At 45.0% G+C, this 20,228-nt stretch overlaps 1 protein-coding gene across 3 annotated transcripts in view; it reads right to left on the bottom strand.

Annotated features, from left to right (window-relative positions):
• The window catches only part of tbkbp1 (TBK1 binding protein 1), a 47,752-nt gene that overhangs the window by 21,896 nt on the left and 5,628 nt on the right, over window positions 1–20,228 (bottom strand). The window contains exons 2-3 of one of the 3 annotated variants that reach the window (XM_010866263.3): window positions 6,737–6,980; window positions 1,965–2,090 (exon numbers count right to left, since the gene is read on the bottom strand). In XM_010866263.3, coding sequence (XP_010864565.2) covers window positions 1,965–2,090; window positions 6,737–6,964 — 354 coding nt within the window. In that variant the 5' untranslated portion in view covers window positions 6,965–6,980. The remainder of the gene's footprint in view (window positions 1–1,964; window positions 2,091–6,736; window positions 6,981–20,228) is intronic. The other 2 variants (XM_020046940.2, XM_020046939.2) reach the window with 2 other exon arrangements.

Raw genomic sequence — 20,228 nt, forward strand, 5'->3', positions numbered from 1 at the left:
TTAAATCTGGTCACAATGCAAACAGTATGTGGATGGATAACAGAATCATTTTCCTAACATGTACACACACTGAAAATGTGGGAAGTAGGCACAACAAGAATGTGGACAAGAAAAGGACAAAGAACGCATGTTAGAACCAGGCATAAACATGGTCCACGTGAACATTCCACACAGCTAGGATGTCATACACCGTAAATAGTGATAACGATATCCCATCATTAACATGGAAGACCAGATAGACAAATGAATAAGATGAAGAAAGGAGTAGGGATCACTGGGGAAGGCTGACAAAGATTTGGGGAACTGAAAGAAGCTAATAAGGAATGCAAAAGAGAAGGAAAGCAAGAAACACACAATGGAAGGAAGAGACAAAGAGAGAGGAGTAGGCCCAGAGAGAAAACAAGGGAGCGAATGAAACAGAGAGAAAGAGCAATACAAATGGAGTAATGTCACGGAGCCAGATGCCTGAGCAAAGATTCAGAGGCAGTGTGTCTATGGTTACACAGTCAAAATATGGCCAAGGTAAGTGTGGCAGTGAAGAGGAGTGGAGATGGATTACATGTGAACCAGATTTACTCCTCCTGGCTGTATCGATGGCAACCGTGGTTTCCTAGGTAGAAGCCCCTTCATCAGATCGGCAGGGGTGGCAAAAAGCAAGTCGTGCCGTTCAATCCTCATAAAAACCTGTGTCACAGCGAGTGACCTTGGGTTTACCAGGGCTGAGTTTTTCTCTTTGTCCCCCATGAACTACGTCCTCCCCCTCGCTCTTCTTTCGTCACGGCTTGGCATAATTCCTCCACACATACAGTTGTGCTCAAAGGTTTGCGTACCCTTGGAAAAAAAAGACATCTCCGGGAAAATTAAGAGATCACTGCACCCTTTTTTTTTCCTTTCCAAAAAAGTTGAAAAATACAGTTTTGAGTGAGGAACAGGAGCATTCAATTTGCAGTGGTCTCTTAATTTTAACCCTTCTGTTCCTCACTCAAAACCTTCCTTTTTCACTCTCCAACCGACAGACACAGCCATAGACACAAACTGCGTGCCTAAACTGCGTGCCTAAACTATAGTGTCTTAACTGCGTGTCTAAACTGCGTGTCTAAACTGTAGTGTCTAAACTGTAGTGTCTAAACTGCAAGTCTAAACTGTGTGTCTAAACTGTATTGTCTAAACTGCGTGTCTAAACTGTAGTGTCTAAACTGCAAGTCTAAACTGCGTGTCTAAACTGTAGTGTCTAAACTGTAGTGTCTAAACTGTAGTGTCTAAACTGTAGTGTCTTTACTGCATGTCTAAACTGCGAGCCTAAACTGTGGTGTCTACAATGTATTGTAGAAACTGCATGTCTAAACTGCGAGTCTAAACTGCATGTCTAAACTGCGTGTCTAAACTGCGTGTCTAAACTGTAGTGTCTAAACTGTAGGGTCTAAACTGTAAGGGTCTAAACTGTAAGGGTCTAAACTGTAGTGTCTAAACTGTAGTGTCTAAACTGTAGGGTCTAAACTGTAAGGGTCTAAACTGTAGGGTCTAAACTGCGTGTCTAAACTGCGTGTCTAAACTGCGTGTCTAAACTGCGTGTCTAAACTGCGTGTCTAAACTGTATTGTCTAAACTGCGTGTCTAAACTGTAGTGTCTAAACTGCAAGTCTAAACTGTGTGTCTAAACTGTATTGTCTAAACTGCGTGTCTAAACTGTAGTGTCTAAACTGCAAGTCTAAACTGCATGTTTAAACTGTAGTGTCTAAATTGTAGGGTCTGAACTGTAGGGTCTAAACTGCAAGTCTAAACTGCAAGTCTAAACTGCAAGTCTAAACTGTAAGTCTAAATTGTTTAAACAGTGTTTTAGGAGCCCGCCAGCTGCTACCTGCTTCCACACACTAATCATTTAAACCCATTAAGTTTACTTGCCAATGAATGGCACTTTTCAAAAGTCGTCGAGATGATCCCGTGACTTATTTCCCTCAGTCTCACCTCGTGGGCGAGGGTGTTGACCCTCTGCTGCAGGCTGCCGTTCTCCGACTGCAGCAGGGCCGCCTCCTTGGGCTCGAAGCTGCAGTAAGAGCTCCTGTCATCGCCAAACTCACTGATCATCGGGAACTGAGGAGGGGGGGACGGGAATACGACATAGATTACATTTGGTACAGCTTTTGTCATGTAACTTCCTCCCCACATACTGTCCATACATACCAATGTAACAAAAAAGCTTGTTGGGCTTAATGCTCATAACTCCCAGATTATTCCATGAATACAGAGAAGAACTGGGCGTAGAGTGACAGCAAAGAGTGAGCTGATTATCTGTATAGTTCAGGAAACTAGGCAGAAAGAAGGGACAGAACATGTTGTATTATAAAACTACATGATGGTTTTGACATAATGCATGAGTCCTCCATTTTTTACTGACTTACATCCAGTGATGGTGACGTGAGGACCAAACAGAGCTTTTCCATTTAGAGAAACAACGCTTTCTACTCAGACTGAATGAGCAAAGTGTGTTGGAGCTCTGGACTCCCATGGGTTACAGAGGGGCACCAGCCACTCTAAACTCTGCACTTCTCAGGCATCTTAATCTTAGCCAGAATTGAAGGCCCTGTGCAGAAGGAAATGAGGTCACACTATGAGGTTGGAAATAACGTCTACATTTAGAAAATTAACAATAATCCTCTTTTTATTGTATGAGAAAGACGCTGGTTTTCGTCTCATTTGTGTGGGACTTTGGGTTTAGCCAATTGGATGACATGATAAAGGTGATCTGGGTACTGGGGTGGGCTTTAGACCATATCAGCCAATCAAACTGTTTATGTAAGTATGTGTTTCAGAGGGTCCAAAAGAGTTTCCGGGAGGTACAAGATAAAAAGTAATTTTAAAGTTATATTCATTAAATAAATAAAGTTTGTTATTAGATAACGAATAGTAATAGCATATAGATGTTAGTCATAGTAATAGTTTTTTTTTCTTTCAGGACTTTTCCTTATCATCAAGGACCCCCTGGCAGGTCCCTGAGGCCCCACTGGCAGTTCCCTGAGGCCCACCAGCAGCTCTCTGAGGCCCCCCGGCAGCTCTCTGAGGCCCCCCTGGCAGCTCTCTGAGGCCCCACTGGCAGCTCCCTGAGGCCCCACTGGCAGCTCCCTGAGGCCCCACTGGCAGCTCCCTGAGTTCCCCTTGGCAGTTCTCTGAGGCCCCCCCGGCAGCTCTCTGAGGCCCTCTTGTGGCCCCCTGTTGAGAACCACTGGCCTGCAAACTCCACTTGTGCACAACAACACATGTCTGAAGTAACTGCCCGCATGAACACATCAGCAGCTTTCAAAATCAGACACATCACCAAAAAAGAACACTTCTTTTACTAGGCCTATTGTCAGAAGCCTTACATGTCTCTCTCTGCAGCCTTAAACAAGTCCCATTTACTGCTAAAGAAATGTATTGCACTCAGGAGCAAACGTTTCACCCACCTATTAGTACTCTACATTTCTGCCTAGCTCTCTGTCAGGTCTTTTTAGTCTGCGGATAGAAGTAAATAAAACAAAACTGAGATAGTAGGCAGTAACACAAATAATAAATGCACAGAGAGACAAATAACAAAAGCAAGGAATAAATGGAGAACACATAATAACAACACCAGGCTGTTTAAAGGACTACCAGCAGATGGGTAATTAACAGTAGCCGTAACAATGAATGTGATGAGTATGTATGTGTGTGTGTGTGTGTGTTGGGAGTGTGTGTGTGTGTGCAGTGTCTATGCGTATGAATAAGGGTGTTGGCGCTTGTGTTGTGTGTGCAGCACCAATTTGTATGGAAAAGGTGTGTGTGTGTGTGTGCTTGTATGTGTATTTGCTTTTGTGTGTGTGTGTGTATATATGTGTGTGTATATGTGTCTGTGTGCGTGATAACTGCCAATCGAAGGGAGTGCAGTTACAATACAAAGAGACAATGCAGCCTGTTAATATGCCCCCAGTAGTGCAGCTCTACATAGTGTTGTAGGATCTGAGGGTCCAGGCCAAATCCTCAGACACCTGTCTGACAGATACTCCCTGAGCCAATTGAGGTCTAAACGTTTATGTCGCGCTCAGTCTATGTTGGAATGAGTAATGGCATAGGAAGTCTGTTTCTGAACTCCTTCCGACTCATTGTATGAACAGAAACATAAAGAAAATAGAAAATAATGATCACTGGGAAGCAAAAAGAAAAGACCTCACACCGGCACCCATTGAATTCTACTATCACCAGCAACAGCCCTGGTTGGACAAAGACTGCCATGTTAGTTACCAGGTGAACAACTCTGTCAGTGAGTTCATGCGTGTTTCAGGTTAGTGGTCTAACTGCGTACACATGTGCGACACTTCCTCGTTGCCAGTGTGAAAGTGAAAATGTCCTCCAATCCCTGTCACGACAACTGCTGCGGCGTAAATAGGCCCTAGGCGCGTGCCCGTTTGGAGAGGCCTGTGTTGAGGACGAGCCTCACGGAAAAGGAGCTGCCTGGCCTAACCGCCCGGTGGGCGTACCCCCAGGAAGTCCAGGGAGCCGGTGGCTGAGACGTATTCCCGTCCCAGGGTCCTGAGCGTAGTGATGACCATGGAAAACACTGCTGTGTTTTATGCTGAGCTGTATGATGAGAAACAGCATTCCCATCCATAATTTACATGCTCACCGTTGGCAGAACGTCTGTTTGTTTTTCGTTCGTAAACGTTGTAATCAACCTGGGGTCTGTCGCGCGGTAGTGGGTGAGGATGGATGTACAGTATTACCTCACACATGTGAAGTCAGTACCCAAAGACTAATTCCGTAGTAACCAAATCAATACAATTCAGAGTGATTATACTGAACAGGTTCTCATAATATCGGCATTCAACAGTACTGCAACCCAATGGCAGCGCCAAGCTTTGAGTGCCAGCTGCTTTGTAATGCAGGGCCTCTCAGCCCTCTCCTCTGGGACTGCCAGTCACTCCATGTATTTTAGTAATTCCAGAGCTTGCACACCTGATTCAATTTGTCAACAAATGATCCCGTCCCTGACTAGATGAATCAGATGAGCTGGTTGAGGTCTAGTGGCAGGCTGTCCCCGAGGACAGATTTGAGGACCACTGGTAATGGATGGGTCTGTTAGTGAGCGCACCAACATCTGGGGTGCAGGACAGAGACAAATGAGCAATCTGGAACGAAGCCCCAAGGGGAGACTGTCCATCCTCGTTTCTCTCTCTCTCTCCTGTCCTCCCTCACTGTAAAACTCTCCATTCTTCGTCTTCATCTCTTCTTCTCCCTCCATCCTTGTCATTCTCCATCCTGTGTTCTCCGCCCGTGTTCTCTCTTTCCTCCCACCTGCAGTGCTGTTCTCCGCCCTAGGGTCACATTACAGTAATGTGGGACGGGGGCTGGCAGGTGGGACGGGGGGGTGTTGTGGAAATTCTTGAACTGATGTATTCTTGGTCGTCCTAAACATGTATGAATGAGTTACTAGTTAAAGATGCTGAGAGGGATCTGGTGTTTGAATAGGAGACATCCTTGACCGGCACAGGTGGATTAGAGGGTTACTCGTAAATCTGTATAACCCTTTAGTGTCTCTGTTGATTATCCAGACATTGTGTCTCCTCAGGAGTTGAGAAGGATAAGGTGGGGGGACAGCCCGCCCTTTGGGTAAATGTTACACAAGACAGATGGGCAACAACTTACCACACCCCTTCTAACATTTGATTGTTCATGTCTTACGGCAGAGACTCCTCGGACGATTATGTTTGTAAGCGTTTGATGCGTCTCTCTTATTTGCAAATAATTAATAAAACTGTTAATTGTGCCAAGATAATTTTTGTCTCTGTTTCTTACTCATTTAAGAGTGTCGATCGATGGAATTACCATCACAGGGGCTGGCAGGTGGGACGGGGGGGCTGGCAGGTGGGAAGGGGGGGCTGGCAGGTGCGACAGGGGGGCTGGAAGGTGGGACGGGGGGGCTGGCAGGTGGGACGGGGAGGCTGGCTGGTGGGACGGGGGGGCTGGCAGGTGGGACGGGGGGGCTGGCAGGTGGGACGGGGAGGCTGGCTGGTGGGACAGCCATGCGGCACCATGCATGTAAAGTGACACGTTACTGACTCAGCAACACCACCAGACAGATCACTGGCCCTGAAAACACAACATTTAACAGGAAGAACACTGTCCCTGAAAACACAACATTTAACACGAAAACCGCTGCCCCTAAAAACACAACATTTAACAGGAAGAACACTGGCCCTGAAAACACAACATTTAACATGAAGAACGCTGACCCTGAAAACACATTTAACAGTAAAATCTGCTGGTGAGACCTACTCCACTGTTCTCTTTTTACTATTCCACTCATCTTGTTCCTATTCCACATACTGTTCCTATTTCACTTCCCTTGTTCCTATTTCACTTCCCTTGTTCCTATTCCACTTATCTTGTTCCTTCTTTTGTTCATATTCCACATCAATTGTTCCTATTTCACTTCCTTTGTTCCTATTCCACTTATGCTGTTTATTTTCCACTTATCTTGTTACTTCTCTTCTTCATATTCCACATCTGTTGTTCCTATTTCACTTCTCTTGTTACTACTCCCCTTCTCTTGCTTGCCATTCTTGCTCCTAATGCAAGAAATCTACCGGCCCTGAATCCCAGAGCCCCAACTGGAGCACGTTTCACAGGTCACAGGACCAGGAGATGCTAATAGGTCACAGGTCAGAGGACCAGCAGACTCTAACAGGACAGCCTATCATCCCAAGGCCTGAAACTATCTACCGTACCTTGATCTCGTAGATCTTCAGCTTCCTCTTAACGTCACTGTTCTCCCTCTCCAGGCCCGCCAGCCGTGTCTTAATGTCCTGGTAGGCAGCAATTAGGGCAAAGTGGGAGGTGGAGTAAATGTCATCAGGCAACGGCGATGAGGACCAGCCCACGTCCCCACAGCCATCCTCCTTTAGGCCGTCGCCACCTCCCAGCAGCCTCAGCTCACCGCTGAACAGAGACTCCATCGTCCAGAACCTCAACCTGTCAGACCGGAGAGACGGATCAGCGTGCAGGTTATGCAGACGCGTGTGTGGCGTGAGGCTAAGGTTAATTCCTGGCAATGTGGATCCTAGAAAGGAGAAGTTCCAGGCTCATTAGGGTCAGTCAAAGGGATAACGTGTCTAACTTTGTTAAGGGCAACCATGGATCAGCTGGTAAAGTTAAAGGGGATTCTGGTGTTGGCTAATGATCACTCTGGTGAGGAAAACTTCTCTTTTTTTCTGAATAGCATGGAAAACAAGGCCATTTCTAAGTGACCCCAAACTTTTGAACTGTAGTGTATATACACTCACCGAATTTGGCGCTCAAAATTGCTTAAATCACCTTTCGTTCCCATTCTAACATTCAGTTTGGAGTTCAGGAAATTGTCTTGACCAGGACCACACCCCTAAATGCATTGAAGCAACTGCCATGTGATTTGTTGATTAGATAATTGCATTAATGAGAAATTGAACAGGTGTTCCTAATAATCCTAGGTGAGTGTATACAGGAACAGAAGGGTTAAAATTAAGAGACCACTGCAAATTGAACGATCCTGTTCCTCACTCAAAACTTTCCTTTTCAACTTTTTTGGAAAGAAAAAGGTGCAGTGGTCTCTTAATGTTTTTCGGAGCTGTATATATACATATATCATGACTAAAATGTATATTGATTGGTTGGTGACAATTCATTCGTTGATGGAGCTGATACCTCTCATTCTGACATCCGCAGCCATGTCTACAATGGCAGTCTCATACTGAACGAATTTGTGGGAAGATACAGCGGAGGAAAGGAAGTCAGACTAATCTCTTCAAATGTGCTATGAAGAACAAGCATGCCTCTTTGGCACATAGATTAAAGGGTTTTCCAGACAAGAAACGGTGTGATTATGGTGGCCTATATTTGTTTTCAATGGAGCTAAGCCGAGTACAGAGCCCTATCCAGGCATATTCGGCGGGGCTTGTCCTCGTAAAAGCATCTCAGCCGAAGCAGTGAAAATAAAAATCTGTTCAATTTGGGAAAACTCTGCTGGCCCATTGCATCCTGATTGAATTTGGCCAAGAACTGCGGAGCCAAGTCTAACACAGGACCACAGGTGAGGCGTTGGAACTCAAATAAAAGCAAGAACATGGAAAACCTCTACATAAGCGGTTGGCTGCAAACAGGTGGGAGAAAACTGCATGTACAGGTGATCAAACAGTTAATGAATTGCAGAAAATAATGTAAGAAACAAATGTTTGCATGAAAAAATAAACCGATAATATTAGCTCACTGAAACCGATAATATTATCAGATGATCTGTCGACATCTGGACTCTAGGCTAGCCTTGTGCTTTGAGCTTGCTACCTTGTCATGCTAACTGACTGACCATGCTAAGCAACAGCAACCGCAACCGCAACAGCAGGCCTCGGTCTCCCAATGTTCCACAATGACTTAGGAGGTTAGTTGTCATAGAGGATCAAGAACTAGAGTTGCACGAAAAAGTGATGCTGCTGCTTGCTTGGTGAGTCAGGTTTTGCCTACTGTGTTATTTTGATCATCCTATCTGCTTACTGCTGTATTCCTTGTGTTTCCACTGAAAAGCCTCAGCCAGGTTCTTTTTCTATCTGGCCTTCAGGGTAATACAGGAGCACACCCACACACACACAAACACATTCTGAGACACAGGTTCCCACACACACAAACACACACACACACAAACACACATTCTGAGACACAGGTTCCCACACACACAAACACACACACAAACACACATTCTGAGACACAGGTTCCCACACACACAAACACACATTGTGAGACACAGGTTCCCACACATACACACAAACACACACACACACGTAAGCCTTGGAGGAGAGATATTAATGTGGGTGGGGCGCTACACACTGCAGTTTTTCGGCTTTCCTTGTAGGTTTAGGACAGGAGTAGGTTGACTGCAAAAAGGCACAGATCAACTATGGCACAAGCAGATCTTCTGGGGGGGGGTTGGGGGTCTGAATTTGTCTCACAGACGCCGATGGCCTAATGTTACAGAATTATCTGAACTCGCAAGTTCACATTTAGCACATTCAGTGACCCTGCAACCTCCGGATGGTTCCACAGTGCTTCCTGCTGCCTTCCCCTGGTCTAGCAGAACCATTCACTATTTCACCCAGCATTTTGGTTCTACCTGGAACGGACAAGCAACATTCATTTCACAGCAGACGGTGCAAAAAACTGTGATTTTTAACATCATCTCTGCTGATCAATACCTAAAGCTGTAACCTCAAACTCCCTCTGGAAGAAAACAAAGCTCTAGGACACAGAGCGTCCATCTGGTCCGTGCCGAGTTTATTGGCAGCAGAGAGACACAAAACGTTTACCACGGACTGGCCTTTTTCTGGCTGCTACCTATTGTGGCCTACTCAGCTAGCTAGCTTCCCATCAGACCCACAGAACATCACCTGCCCTGGCCCCTTCCACGTGTGTCTCTCTCAATCTGTCTCCCTACCACCCCCCCCCTGCCCCCCACCCCCCTCGGGGACTCTGTATCTTTCAGACCTTAGTCTCGTTTGCTCACGCTCAGCTTGAAGCCCCCGGCGGACCGTCCAGGTGTTGTGGAACAGGCCGCCTCCTCTTCCTGGCCACTTCATTAGAGCGATTATTGCTAGGAAACCATGTGTCCATTACCCGGGGCGGCAACAGCACACGTTTCACCAGGACACACAGAGGCACCTTCTAGTACCCTTTACGACCACCATTGTTGCATCGGACACCGTGCATATCGGCCAGGTAACCACAGTGACAATCTGACGCCAGGACTGTGGTTAGGAAAAATTGTGGATTTGTGATTACAATTCATCAAGGGACCTAATTAGGCAAGTGGAATGTAATAATGATAGCTACTAAAGATTAATAGCACCTGCATGCATATTATTGTATAACAGCAAATAATATTCCATATTAGCGAAACGTTTGTAGGTGCGGCTATGTCTGGGGAAAGCCGAACACTGCATTTCACAGTATGACCCTAATAACAATGATCAAGCGTGGTGGTAGTTGAGTGATGGCTTGAGAATGCTTTTCTTGCCGTCCAGTATCTGGAAGTCTTGCCAATTTACAAGGAACCATGAATTTAGTTCTGTAATAGAAAAGTCTAGAATGGCAGGCCATCCATTCAGTATGCTGAAACACCTTGGTCAGGCAGCAAGAACATAATACATAACACACAGTCAAATCTTCATCAGAATGGTTTAAAAGCAAAACATATACAGCTCTGGAAAAAATTAAGAGACCACTGAACCTTTTTCTTTCCTTTCCCAAAACGTTTTTTGTGTTGTTGGTCCAACTTTTTTGGAAAGGAAAGAAAAAGGTGCTGTGGTCTCTTAATTTTTTCCAGAGCTGTATAGTTTTGAGAATGCCCTAGTCCCAATTCCATTCTAAAGGTTTTAAAAGCAAGGTATTTGATTTCATTTGAAAAACTGCAATGGGTAAGAGAACAACTACATTGTTTTAAGACAAACAACAGACAAGTGAAAATGTGGGGCCTATAGTACAAGATTGAAAGCAGAATGGAAGCTCATGATTTATGATACAATGCAATACAATACATGATCATATTCTGATCCACACCCATGCTCCAAGTGAGAAATGGCAATGAGCAGTGTATTCTCAAAAACCCAGAAATGTCCAGGCATGTCAAGTAAGTCTGCATGGGAGAGTGGGCCAAAATTCCTCCTCAGCAAGTGAGAGACTTTTAAACAACATCATGGTCCCATGTATTTAATATTATGTTTTGGTTAAAGACCTGACATTCTCTGTCAAAGAGCAGCAAAAGTTTCATGAAAAACTGACAAACTGACAAATCTGACAGGAATAAAATACTTTTTAACAGCACTGTATGGGTATATTGTATAACAGGTAACACAGGTGCATTAATTTCATTTGTTCACACTTGTTTGCTTATCCAGCACCTGATGTGTGTTCACCCCCTTTTTCCTTTAAAATAAATCAACAGAGAAATGTACTTTTGAATTTTTCTCTTTTCCTTGAGAAAAGTTACCTGTGAAAACTCATAAAGGTCATAAAGGAATCTTGACTCTTCATTGACTTAAGTTGATCGCTTGAGGTCAGGCAAAAAAGATTACTGTGTATTTCATCCAGATGGTACAGCTGCAGAAGAGCTCATAATTCTGAATTTAAAATTATCCTTGAGTAATTCTTCAAGATTCGAGCCGTGTTGCATAAATAATATAAAGAAGGGAGAAACCCCCACCAGACAGATAAAAAATCTAAGTACTGGAGGGAACCACTGTGAGTGTGAAATCATGTGTGAGTTTGGAGTTAGAAGAGTCAGACTAGACACTGAGGAATAAATCTAGTGTGAAATGATGTAGAAAAGCCCAGCAGAAACCTGGCCCATCTGATTCAGACATCACAACCCAGAAAAGGCCAGTACAGGGGTCAGAGGTGGGGTGAAACCCTGTCCCCATGACAACCACTATACGCCTTACCAAGTTTACCTCCACCGCCCTGGTTCACCCTGCATGGCTAGCGATCGACTAGCCAGCACCCTCAAAACCTATCAACACCCTAGAGGGGAGTGTGTGTGCGTGTGGGGGGGTGTTTTTTTCTTTCTGAGTATATTGGGTTTACTTGTTTATTTACATTTAGACATTTTACATCTTTATGTGTTGCTTTGTTACCGTTAAAAGTGGTTCTCAACTGTCTTACCTGGGTAAATAAAGGTTAAATGGTTGACATCCCTCTGTGACTAATGGAACTTAATCTTGCCTGTTTTTATAACATTATTTTGCTTATATTAATTAATCACTATTTTATTTTGTCATTATTATGGCCTTGCCTCATCACAGCAAATCCAAGTGGGTTCAATAGAGCTGACAAGTCAAGATGTGTCCTCCAAAAGCACATTTTGCTTCTTTGCTTCTTATCTCATTGCTTACTCAATCAGGAAGTATTAATCGGTACTAGGGATGTCACGATACCAGAAATATTGTAGTCGATTCCAAATCTAGCGAAATTCCACGATTCTCAATACCCAATTCGATACCACAGTAAGAAACTAAAACAAAACAATAAATCCCATGTACTTAAAAAAACAGTAACAGCTACACACACACACGCACAAACATATACACACACACACACCTCCACTCAGAGTGCAAGCAGTAGTTTCAATTTACTGACATGGTGACAGGACATTAGCCCGGAAATGTTTAAAACGCTGACGGTATATTTTGATAACAGATGACACAGACTGAACAGTGTTTTTTTGCAAATGTATTACTCCCTGATCATCCGCCTCCAACGCAAAGTTTGCGACTCTCACTGTTTGTCTTTTGGACGAGTCGATGCGGAGCTGCACTTGCTGCCATCCGTCACGTTTTGGATCCCCGGTACCTACGGTACTGGACGAAAACAAGTACCGTTGTGTTTTTAAAATGTTGCCATTGACTTGACATCCCTAACCAGCACCAACAGTAGGTGCTTGAAGACCATATTGTCTGACCAACAACACAAATTGCAGACGTCCGATCCACCACATGGAGTCGCTAGTGGCTACTGAGACAAGGCAACCCTATCCAAAATCCTACCCTTTGACCCTGGATTGCCAATTTACACCACCGTCTGCAGGACCCTTGGGCAGACTTGATATGCTGCGACCAGGTTCTGAATTTGTTGCAGTGAATTTCAAAATCTGCGCCATTCAGGAGCTCCATTTTCATGTTTTGGACAACAACTCCACATAAGAACATCAAAAGGAATGTCCAAATGAGGCTGTCTGAGCTAGAGCATGTTCTCCCGATAGGCCAGGAAGTCTGAAAGGTAAACTATGTCGCAGCCCAGTTCAGCACACAGAACGGGGGAATGGGGAGAACACTGAATACAGGTGGGGGCATGAATTTGAGCTGAACTGCTTCCAGGGCAATCTGTGCACCTTATCTGGGTGCTTTATATTAGTGGAGCTTTAACATTATAAACGCCAGGCCTTTGTGGTCCAGCCAGTGAGGAGCAACTTCATCAATATGATAATTATATTTCATTTACGCTACTGGAAAAATATTGAAGGTCGATTGAAGATCCTTCGTTGAAGGACTGAAGGATTGAAGGGTGTCATTACAACACAAAAGGGTGTCATTACAATAAAATAAAAAATCTAAATAACTAAAAAAAAATCTTTACTTTATGTTACTGTGGCCAATGTGTTGCTGCATGCTGGTGTGAAATATTGGTTATTATAAAAAATATATTTTGAAATATAGCTCATTAAATTATTAGAGTAAAACGTGTTTAGGAAACCTCAGAATATGTTTGTCTTGATACAATATAGAAACCAAAGCTTTTAAAATGCTTTTAAAAGGTTGGTTCAGCTTTTAGAATACCAGGAAAAATGGTCATGACATACATTTCCACAGATATTTAAAATGTTATACAAATGTAAGTCGAAACAAACCACTTAGCTTTTCTAGTGTTTGAGAACAAAGTGATCTTGTCCTGCTGTTACAAAGGGAAAGTTGTCTAGATACTAAACGTTTGAGCGTTCTAAATTCAGAGTATCAAAGAACATCACACCTCTATTTGATACGCCCCTTCGCTCACAGCCAGAGTAAAAACATCCTTTGTCTGGATTGGCCAGAAAATGTGACATGTAACTCCCTATGCAAATGAGCTATCAGTTTTCACACAATCCATAATCAGCTCCTCACGAGTAGCATTAGCTACTACTCTCCTAAATATGGGGGTTTATGTAAAGTGATAGTTCACTCCAGCCTCCGCAGAGCCACAGTGCTCCGCCTGGCAGTGCTGACGCGCCACTACAACCAGGGGCCCACGCTGTGTCACAGCCGGCCACATACATTTTCAAATCTCCAAAGGTGGATGTCACGTCCCACCCCATCTGTGGTTCAGCCGAAGCTATACGCCCCTTAAGAAAGGGAAAAGTTGGGCAGCGTGACTCCGTTCGGGAATTGAGGCGTACAGCTACGTGACCTAAACAACATGGACGTTTTGCTTTCTTCCTGACGTCTGACATTGTAGCGAGCTGAATGTGCCGCACTGAACTGTAGTGCTGAACACTGTATGTTCACAACAGCACAGGCAACATGTCGAGCTGCGCCCAGCCATTCCATGCCATGATTTATTACTCAGCATCAGCGTAGGCAGGCAGCTGAAATGCAGCACTGGGTTCCCTCCATTTGTGTGTGCGCGTGTGTGTGTGTGCGTGTACGTGTGCATAGCGTGTGTGTGTAAAGGGAACTTGTGGGAGAATGTCGGGGCGTCACCAAAGAGACGGGTGAAGGGAGCTCCGGGTAGACAATTAGCTGTGTTGCCCTTTTTCTCTTTCTGTCTTTTCTCTCTCTCTCTCTCTCTCTCTCGCTTTCTTCTCCTTCCCCTCTTGTCTATATTTCATTTTTCTCTACCTCTCTCTCTTTCCTATATCTTTTTACCGTCTCTCCTATGTCTCTCTCCCCACCTGTCCACTCTCCCCTCCCGCCGTGTCATCCTGGATCATACTGGGGAGGGGTTTCCACAGCACAACCAGCAAAGTTCATCACAGCTCCCCCACGGTTATGGGGTTCCTCTCAGTACCCAGTTTCCATGAGGAATCTTCCACAAAAGACATTCATCTCCTCATTATAAGCTTAGCAGCAGTCCCCCAGTTTCAAGACTGGCTTAAAGTCTGCAAGCGCAAAGAAAGAAGGATTGTATTTTTTCCTTCGTGTTTTTCTCCATCTAATCACGACCCACCCAGTTCCCACCTACGTCCGCAGTATTTAACCATCCACCTTGGGCACACACTCGCACAAAAAACGACCCCACGCAAACATGCATGTGCACACATGTACACGCACGCACGCACGTGCGCACACACACACACACGCGCACACGCACACGCACACACAGTAGTGAGTCAGAGGCTCTATTCAGGAAGCGTCACATTGTGATACTCCCTCACCGTGGTTTCAGCTGCTTAGCCGTTACAAAGAAACATCAAGGCCATCGAGCACAGCCCACACGCACAGCAAACATAAACACTGGAGTGAACAACTGCCACTTGGAACAGATGAGATGGATGGATAAGATAGAATGGAGCAGAGTCCTGTAGAGAAGAAAATTGTGTGATGTGGAGGTGAAGTAGAGCTGTGCAGGCTGTGGGGTTGCCACACACACACACACACACCACTAAAAGCCTTTCCTGCACGCCCACTGTGTATTCATTCAGTAATGGTGACAAGACCCTGCTAACCAGAGCAACTAGAACACGGATTCTCTGCCCATGGCCCAAGTCTGCTGCTGTGCCCACTTTGTCTTCTGCCAGACGACATCAAAGGACTTCACACCACGTCCACTCCAGTGGTTCTGTTCCAACGGCAGGTCCTAGATCAGCTATACACGAGATAACGCACTGAAACACTGTTGCATATGTCTAATGATTTTGACTCAGACGGGGCAGCAGGCAGTCTAAAGGTCAAAAGGTTGGTTCAGTAAATGAAGGGTTTCGCTAGTTCTCATCCCCAGGCAGACAACCATTTGCATTTGCATTCCACACACAAATACATATTCACATGTGTGAAATAGGAAAAACTCTAAACGCCCACATCATTATTATTAGAGGTTGTGTAGGCTTTTGTTCGAGCCAAGGTTTGGTATTAGTTCACTGATGGGTTTCAAACAATGACAGAACAAAAGACCCAAATACACAAATAAACTTTGCTAAATCAAACAAAGTCTCAGAGCCAGAAAAACACTAACTCCTCAATTTCAGCTTAGCTGGGAAGCGATAATGAATGAGACAGCATTGATTAGCGCATGCCATCTTTAACGATAGGTGTGATTTCATTGACTTACAGCGCTTTGACGTTTAATTCGGCAGTTTAATTAAGGCGTGTCTTTCAGTCCTATCTGGCCGAGGTAACGGCAGGGAAGATGAGGATGATGAGAGGGAAAGCAGTGTGTTGTGTCAGGAGGAAGATTTGATGAACATGAGCAAAGTTCCTCCCTGGGTGTTTTCCCTGAGCTCTTCCACGGCGTTCGCCCATTACGGTAATGAAAGGCCCGGGGTGTTCTTCACAAGGACACAATGCCCTGCTATTGAGCCCCGCCCCGTGCCACCTCCTCCCACCCCCTTCTCCCACCCCCTGCCCTCTGCTCCCACTGGTGTCCCTGTGAAGCTCCGCTCACCTTCTCACAAACCGAAGCCTGGCGTGGGGGGGGGGGGGGGGGGGGTAAGGTGAAGGAAATGGAAGGAGGAAAACACAGCAAAAAAACGACAGAATGGGCTGTGAGGCTGTTTATTTCAACTGGAGCCCAGGGTGAATTTACACACAGGGAAGTGTTAAAGCTATTAACATGCACATGAGTGTGCATGGTCAAACACACACACACACACACAAACACACACCCACGCACACACACGCAGTGTCAATACCAGACAGTGAGAGGAAGGCACACTAACTGACGTCACGTCTGCTAACGGCGGTTGCAATCTCACAGAAAGAGAGAATGAAAGAAAGAAGAAAAGGAAAGTGATGGAAGGACTTAAGGGAACACGCCACATGTAGAGAGGCAAAACAACCAGAGGATCAAATGATGGAGGCACAAAGAAAAAAACACAGACCAGAAAAAGAAAAAAAACACAGACCAGAAAAAAAAAGGACAGGGAGGGAGAGACAGACGGAGAGGGAGAGACAGACAGAGAGGGAAGGACAGACAGACAGGGAGGGACAGACAGACAGACAGGGAGGGACAGACAGGGAGGGACAGGGAGACAGGGAGGGACAGACAGAGAGGGAGAGACAGACAGGGAGGGGGGACAAGGAGGGAGGAAGGGACAGACAGACAGAGAGAGAGGGACAGACAGAGAGAGAGGGACAGACAGAGAGAGAGGGACAGACAGACAGACAGGGACAGACAGGGTGGGAGAGACAGACAGGGTGGGAGAGACCGACAGGAAAAAAGGGTTGGAAATAGAAACAGACAGACAGAGAGTGAAATACAGACAGAGAGATGGAGATAGAAAAGATGAAGAGAGAGGCAGACACAAAGAAAGATTACAACAGAAACAGACAGAGGGAAAGACACAGAGCAACGGAGAAAGAGGGACCGAGCAAAGAGAGAGACAAAAGGAGCCAAATGGTGAAATATGTAGAGTGAGAAAGTGAAGTGAGAAAGATGTAAAGGTATAGAGAGGGACAAAGTAAGCAAGATGAATGAATGCAGGTTGACTATTCAGAGCGACAGAACAATGAGTTATGCATGACAGCCAATTATTACCCCTAGACACAGAAACAAACACAGACTCGTTAAGGAGTTTGAAAAATCCCATTCCAGTCCAACTCTCTCCACACTTCTTACAGGCCTACATACTCCTCGCTCAAAATAGCACATTTATTAATTTAAGTTCATTACTCACCAGACTCTAGGGAGAGTTTGCCATTAAGAGTGGGTCTAGGGTCAGTTTTTTTCCTTCTACATGGTTTAATCTTAAATTCTGTCCATAAGGCAAAAAAACATACAGCACTGTCCTGGAATATTTTTTTACGGATAACTGTAAAGGCATATTAACATAAAGCCATATGGTTAATCACTGTCCATTTGTTTCTTTAATGTGAACACAATCACACTGGCTCAGGACCGTGGACAGCGCCCTACTGCACTGCACAAAAAAACAAAAAAACATCCAGAATCGGATCTTCTTCCCCCCCCTCAACCAATGTGGGCGAAACTGGCCCTGGTTCAGTTGTAAGGAAGAACACTAACTCAGCTAGAAATGACACAGAGAGCTCCACTTATGACTCCTCCTCTCCACTCAACACAACACTGCAACAAATCGAGTTCAAAGACAAGACTCCGCTTCCTCACAATCTCTTTCTCTCCTGACACTTACAGTACATCTTAGCACATTGATGTGCTTGCAACTAGCACACCAATGTCTCCCCAGCTAGCCATTTCTGGTAAATATTGACAAGACATCTACGGTCAGTACAAGCCCTGTTACAGACAAACAATTCCCTAACTGGTACCTGTCAGTTTCGATGGGTCCATTAACCACACAGTGAGTTAAGTGTCATTTAAAGAGGGAGACAGTTTATTTTAACATTTTACGTTAAAGCAATTTAACAGACATTCTTATCCTAAGCGGCTTACAGTAGTGAGTGCAAACGTTTTCACACTGGACACCCATGGGAACGGATCTATTCATCCGGGTATTTCAGGCACCATGCTGTTTCCAAGTCAGCTACTCAGTTTTTGAAACAAACCAGTGTGTTGTTAGAATGTTACAAATGTTTTTCTCTTTGTAGTTTGTCCCTTTAACTTGGAGCCCACTGCTTTGGTGACAGTATTACAGTGCCGACATGCTTTGAAACACCCAAACTAGTGGCAACTGAGCTGCCACCAACTTACAGGATATAAATACTGAACTTTGCTGTAGTATTGAAAATACACCATTGGGAGGTAAAGCCAGGGAAAGGGAAGCACTACCGGAAACGGTTGAAAACACAATTTCACGCTCCGTTCACACACCACGGAATTAAATACCTTCTCAATCTCCGGTTTCACTTAAGAACATCAACATACAAAGAGCAGTTTTAAAACCATTCCTGTGTATCACAGCTCGCATTTGGTTTAAATTCAAACACACTACAAACACCAGATCTTAGACGTGCTTTTTTTATAGCTGAATTAAAACAATCGTGGTGTCAACAGAACGAAATAGGTTTTGAAGCTGAGCGCAGGTGTCACTGCATTCTCAGAACATTAGTGGTTATTTTTAGGACCACCGCAGGGAATTTAGGCTGACGAGCACTGCACCAAGTGACAGGCAAGTGGGTAACCTGGTTTTCAGAGATACAAAAAGAACCCAGTGAATCCCCGGTATGAATTAGGGCCTAAAACAAACTCTGTCACACAACACACACCCTACTGTCACACTAAAATCTGTTTCTTAGGCTCTTATAGAGCTTGCATAAACAGGCACATGCGCGGGCACACACACACACACACACACACACACACACACAGAGCTCTGCTCTCTACTAATTTCTCTCAACCTCTATTACACAGACTTCTCTGCTCTGTCTTCCTCCCTCTTGCATCTTTATAGATATAAATATATATATATAATTTTTTTTACAGATTATATTACATTACGCCTCCGTCGTTGGGCTCATTGCCTTGAGTGGGCAGAGAGAGAGGGCGCTGTCACGTTAGCGCTCTGTAGCATATCTCTCTCCCAGTCAGTTAAAACAGGTGTCCAACAGGCTGAAACAACAGGGCAGAAGCCCCGTGTCCCCCGTCCCAGTGTTCACACTGTCTGACGAAACCAGGAACCCCTATATGTACTGCCGGTAGTGTGCTTTGGGCACGCTAAACAGATCAGACAAATCCGCCGGGCCGTTTCGTGTCGGTAGACGCAAAACAAACGAGGAAGGTGGGAGGTTGGACCCGTTCCGTCCACCACGAATAAGTTGTGGCACGGAGACTGATCTCAAGCCAGCACCCGGATCGAGGCGCACCGAGTCGGGGGGCGGCTTCTCGTGGCAAACCCCGCCCTTTTGTCTGAGCTCACAGAATATTGGCGAGCTGGGGGTCACCATCTCTGTCTGCACACACGCTATGACAGGTTGGGCAACAGAAAAGAGGAGGATGGAGGGAGGGTTAGGAAATCTAGTATCAAAACAGGAGCATGAAAACAGAGAGGGTTCAATAGAAAAGAGGACTGAAGGGGTCATGGAAAGAGCAGAGAGGGGCACAGACAGTCAGGGGGGGCAGAACCCGAGACAGAGAGAGGCAGATCGTATGGGGGGGTGACAGAGAAAAGAGAAGAAGAGATGGAAAAGGGAGAGACAAATAAAGACAATAGGACAGCATGTAGATAGAGACAGAGATAATGACGGCATGTAGAAAGGGACAGACAGACAGAAAGACGGTATGCAGAAAAGGACAGACAGGTAGAAGGACATCACGTAGAGAGGGACAGACAGGTAGAAGGACATCACGAAGAGAGGGACAGACAGGCAGAAGGACATTATGTAAAGAGGGACAGACAGACAGAAGGACATCTTTTAGAAAGGGACAGAGATAGAAGGATAGCAAGTAAAAAGGGACAGACCGACAGAAGACAGCAAATAGAGAGGGACAGAAAGAATTACAATAAATAATGAATGAATGAATGAATAAATTAATGAATGAATGAATACATGAATGAATGAGGAGTGCAGCAATCCTCAAGAGGACAGTGTGTGTTGCAGT

Source organism: Esox lucius, chromosome 5 (assembly GCF_011004845.1).
Source record: "Esox lucius isolate fEsoLuc1 chromosome 5, fEsoLuc1.pri, whole genome shotgun sequence".
NCBI classification, from domain to species: Eukaryota; Metazoa; Chordata; class Actinopteri; order Esociformes; family Esocidae; genus Esox; species Esox lucius.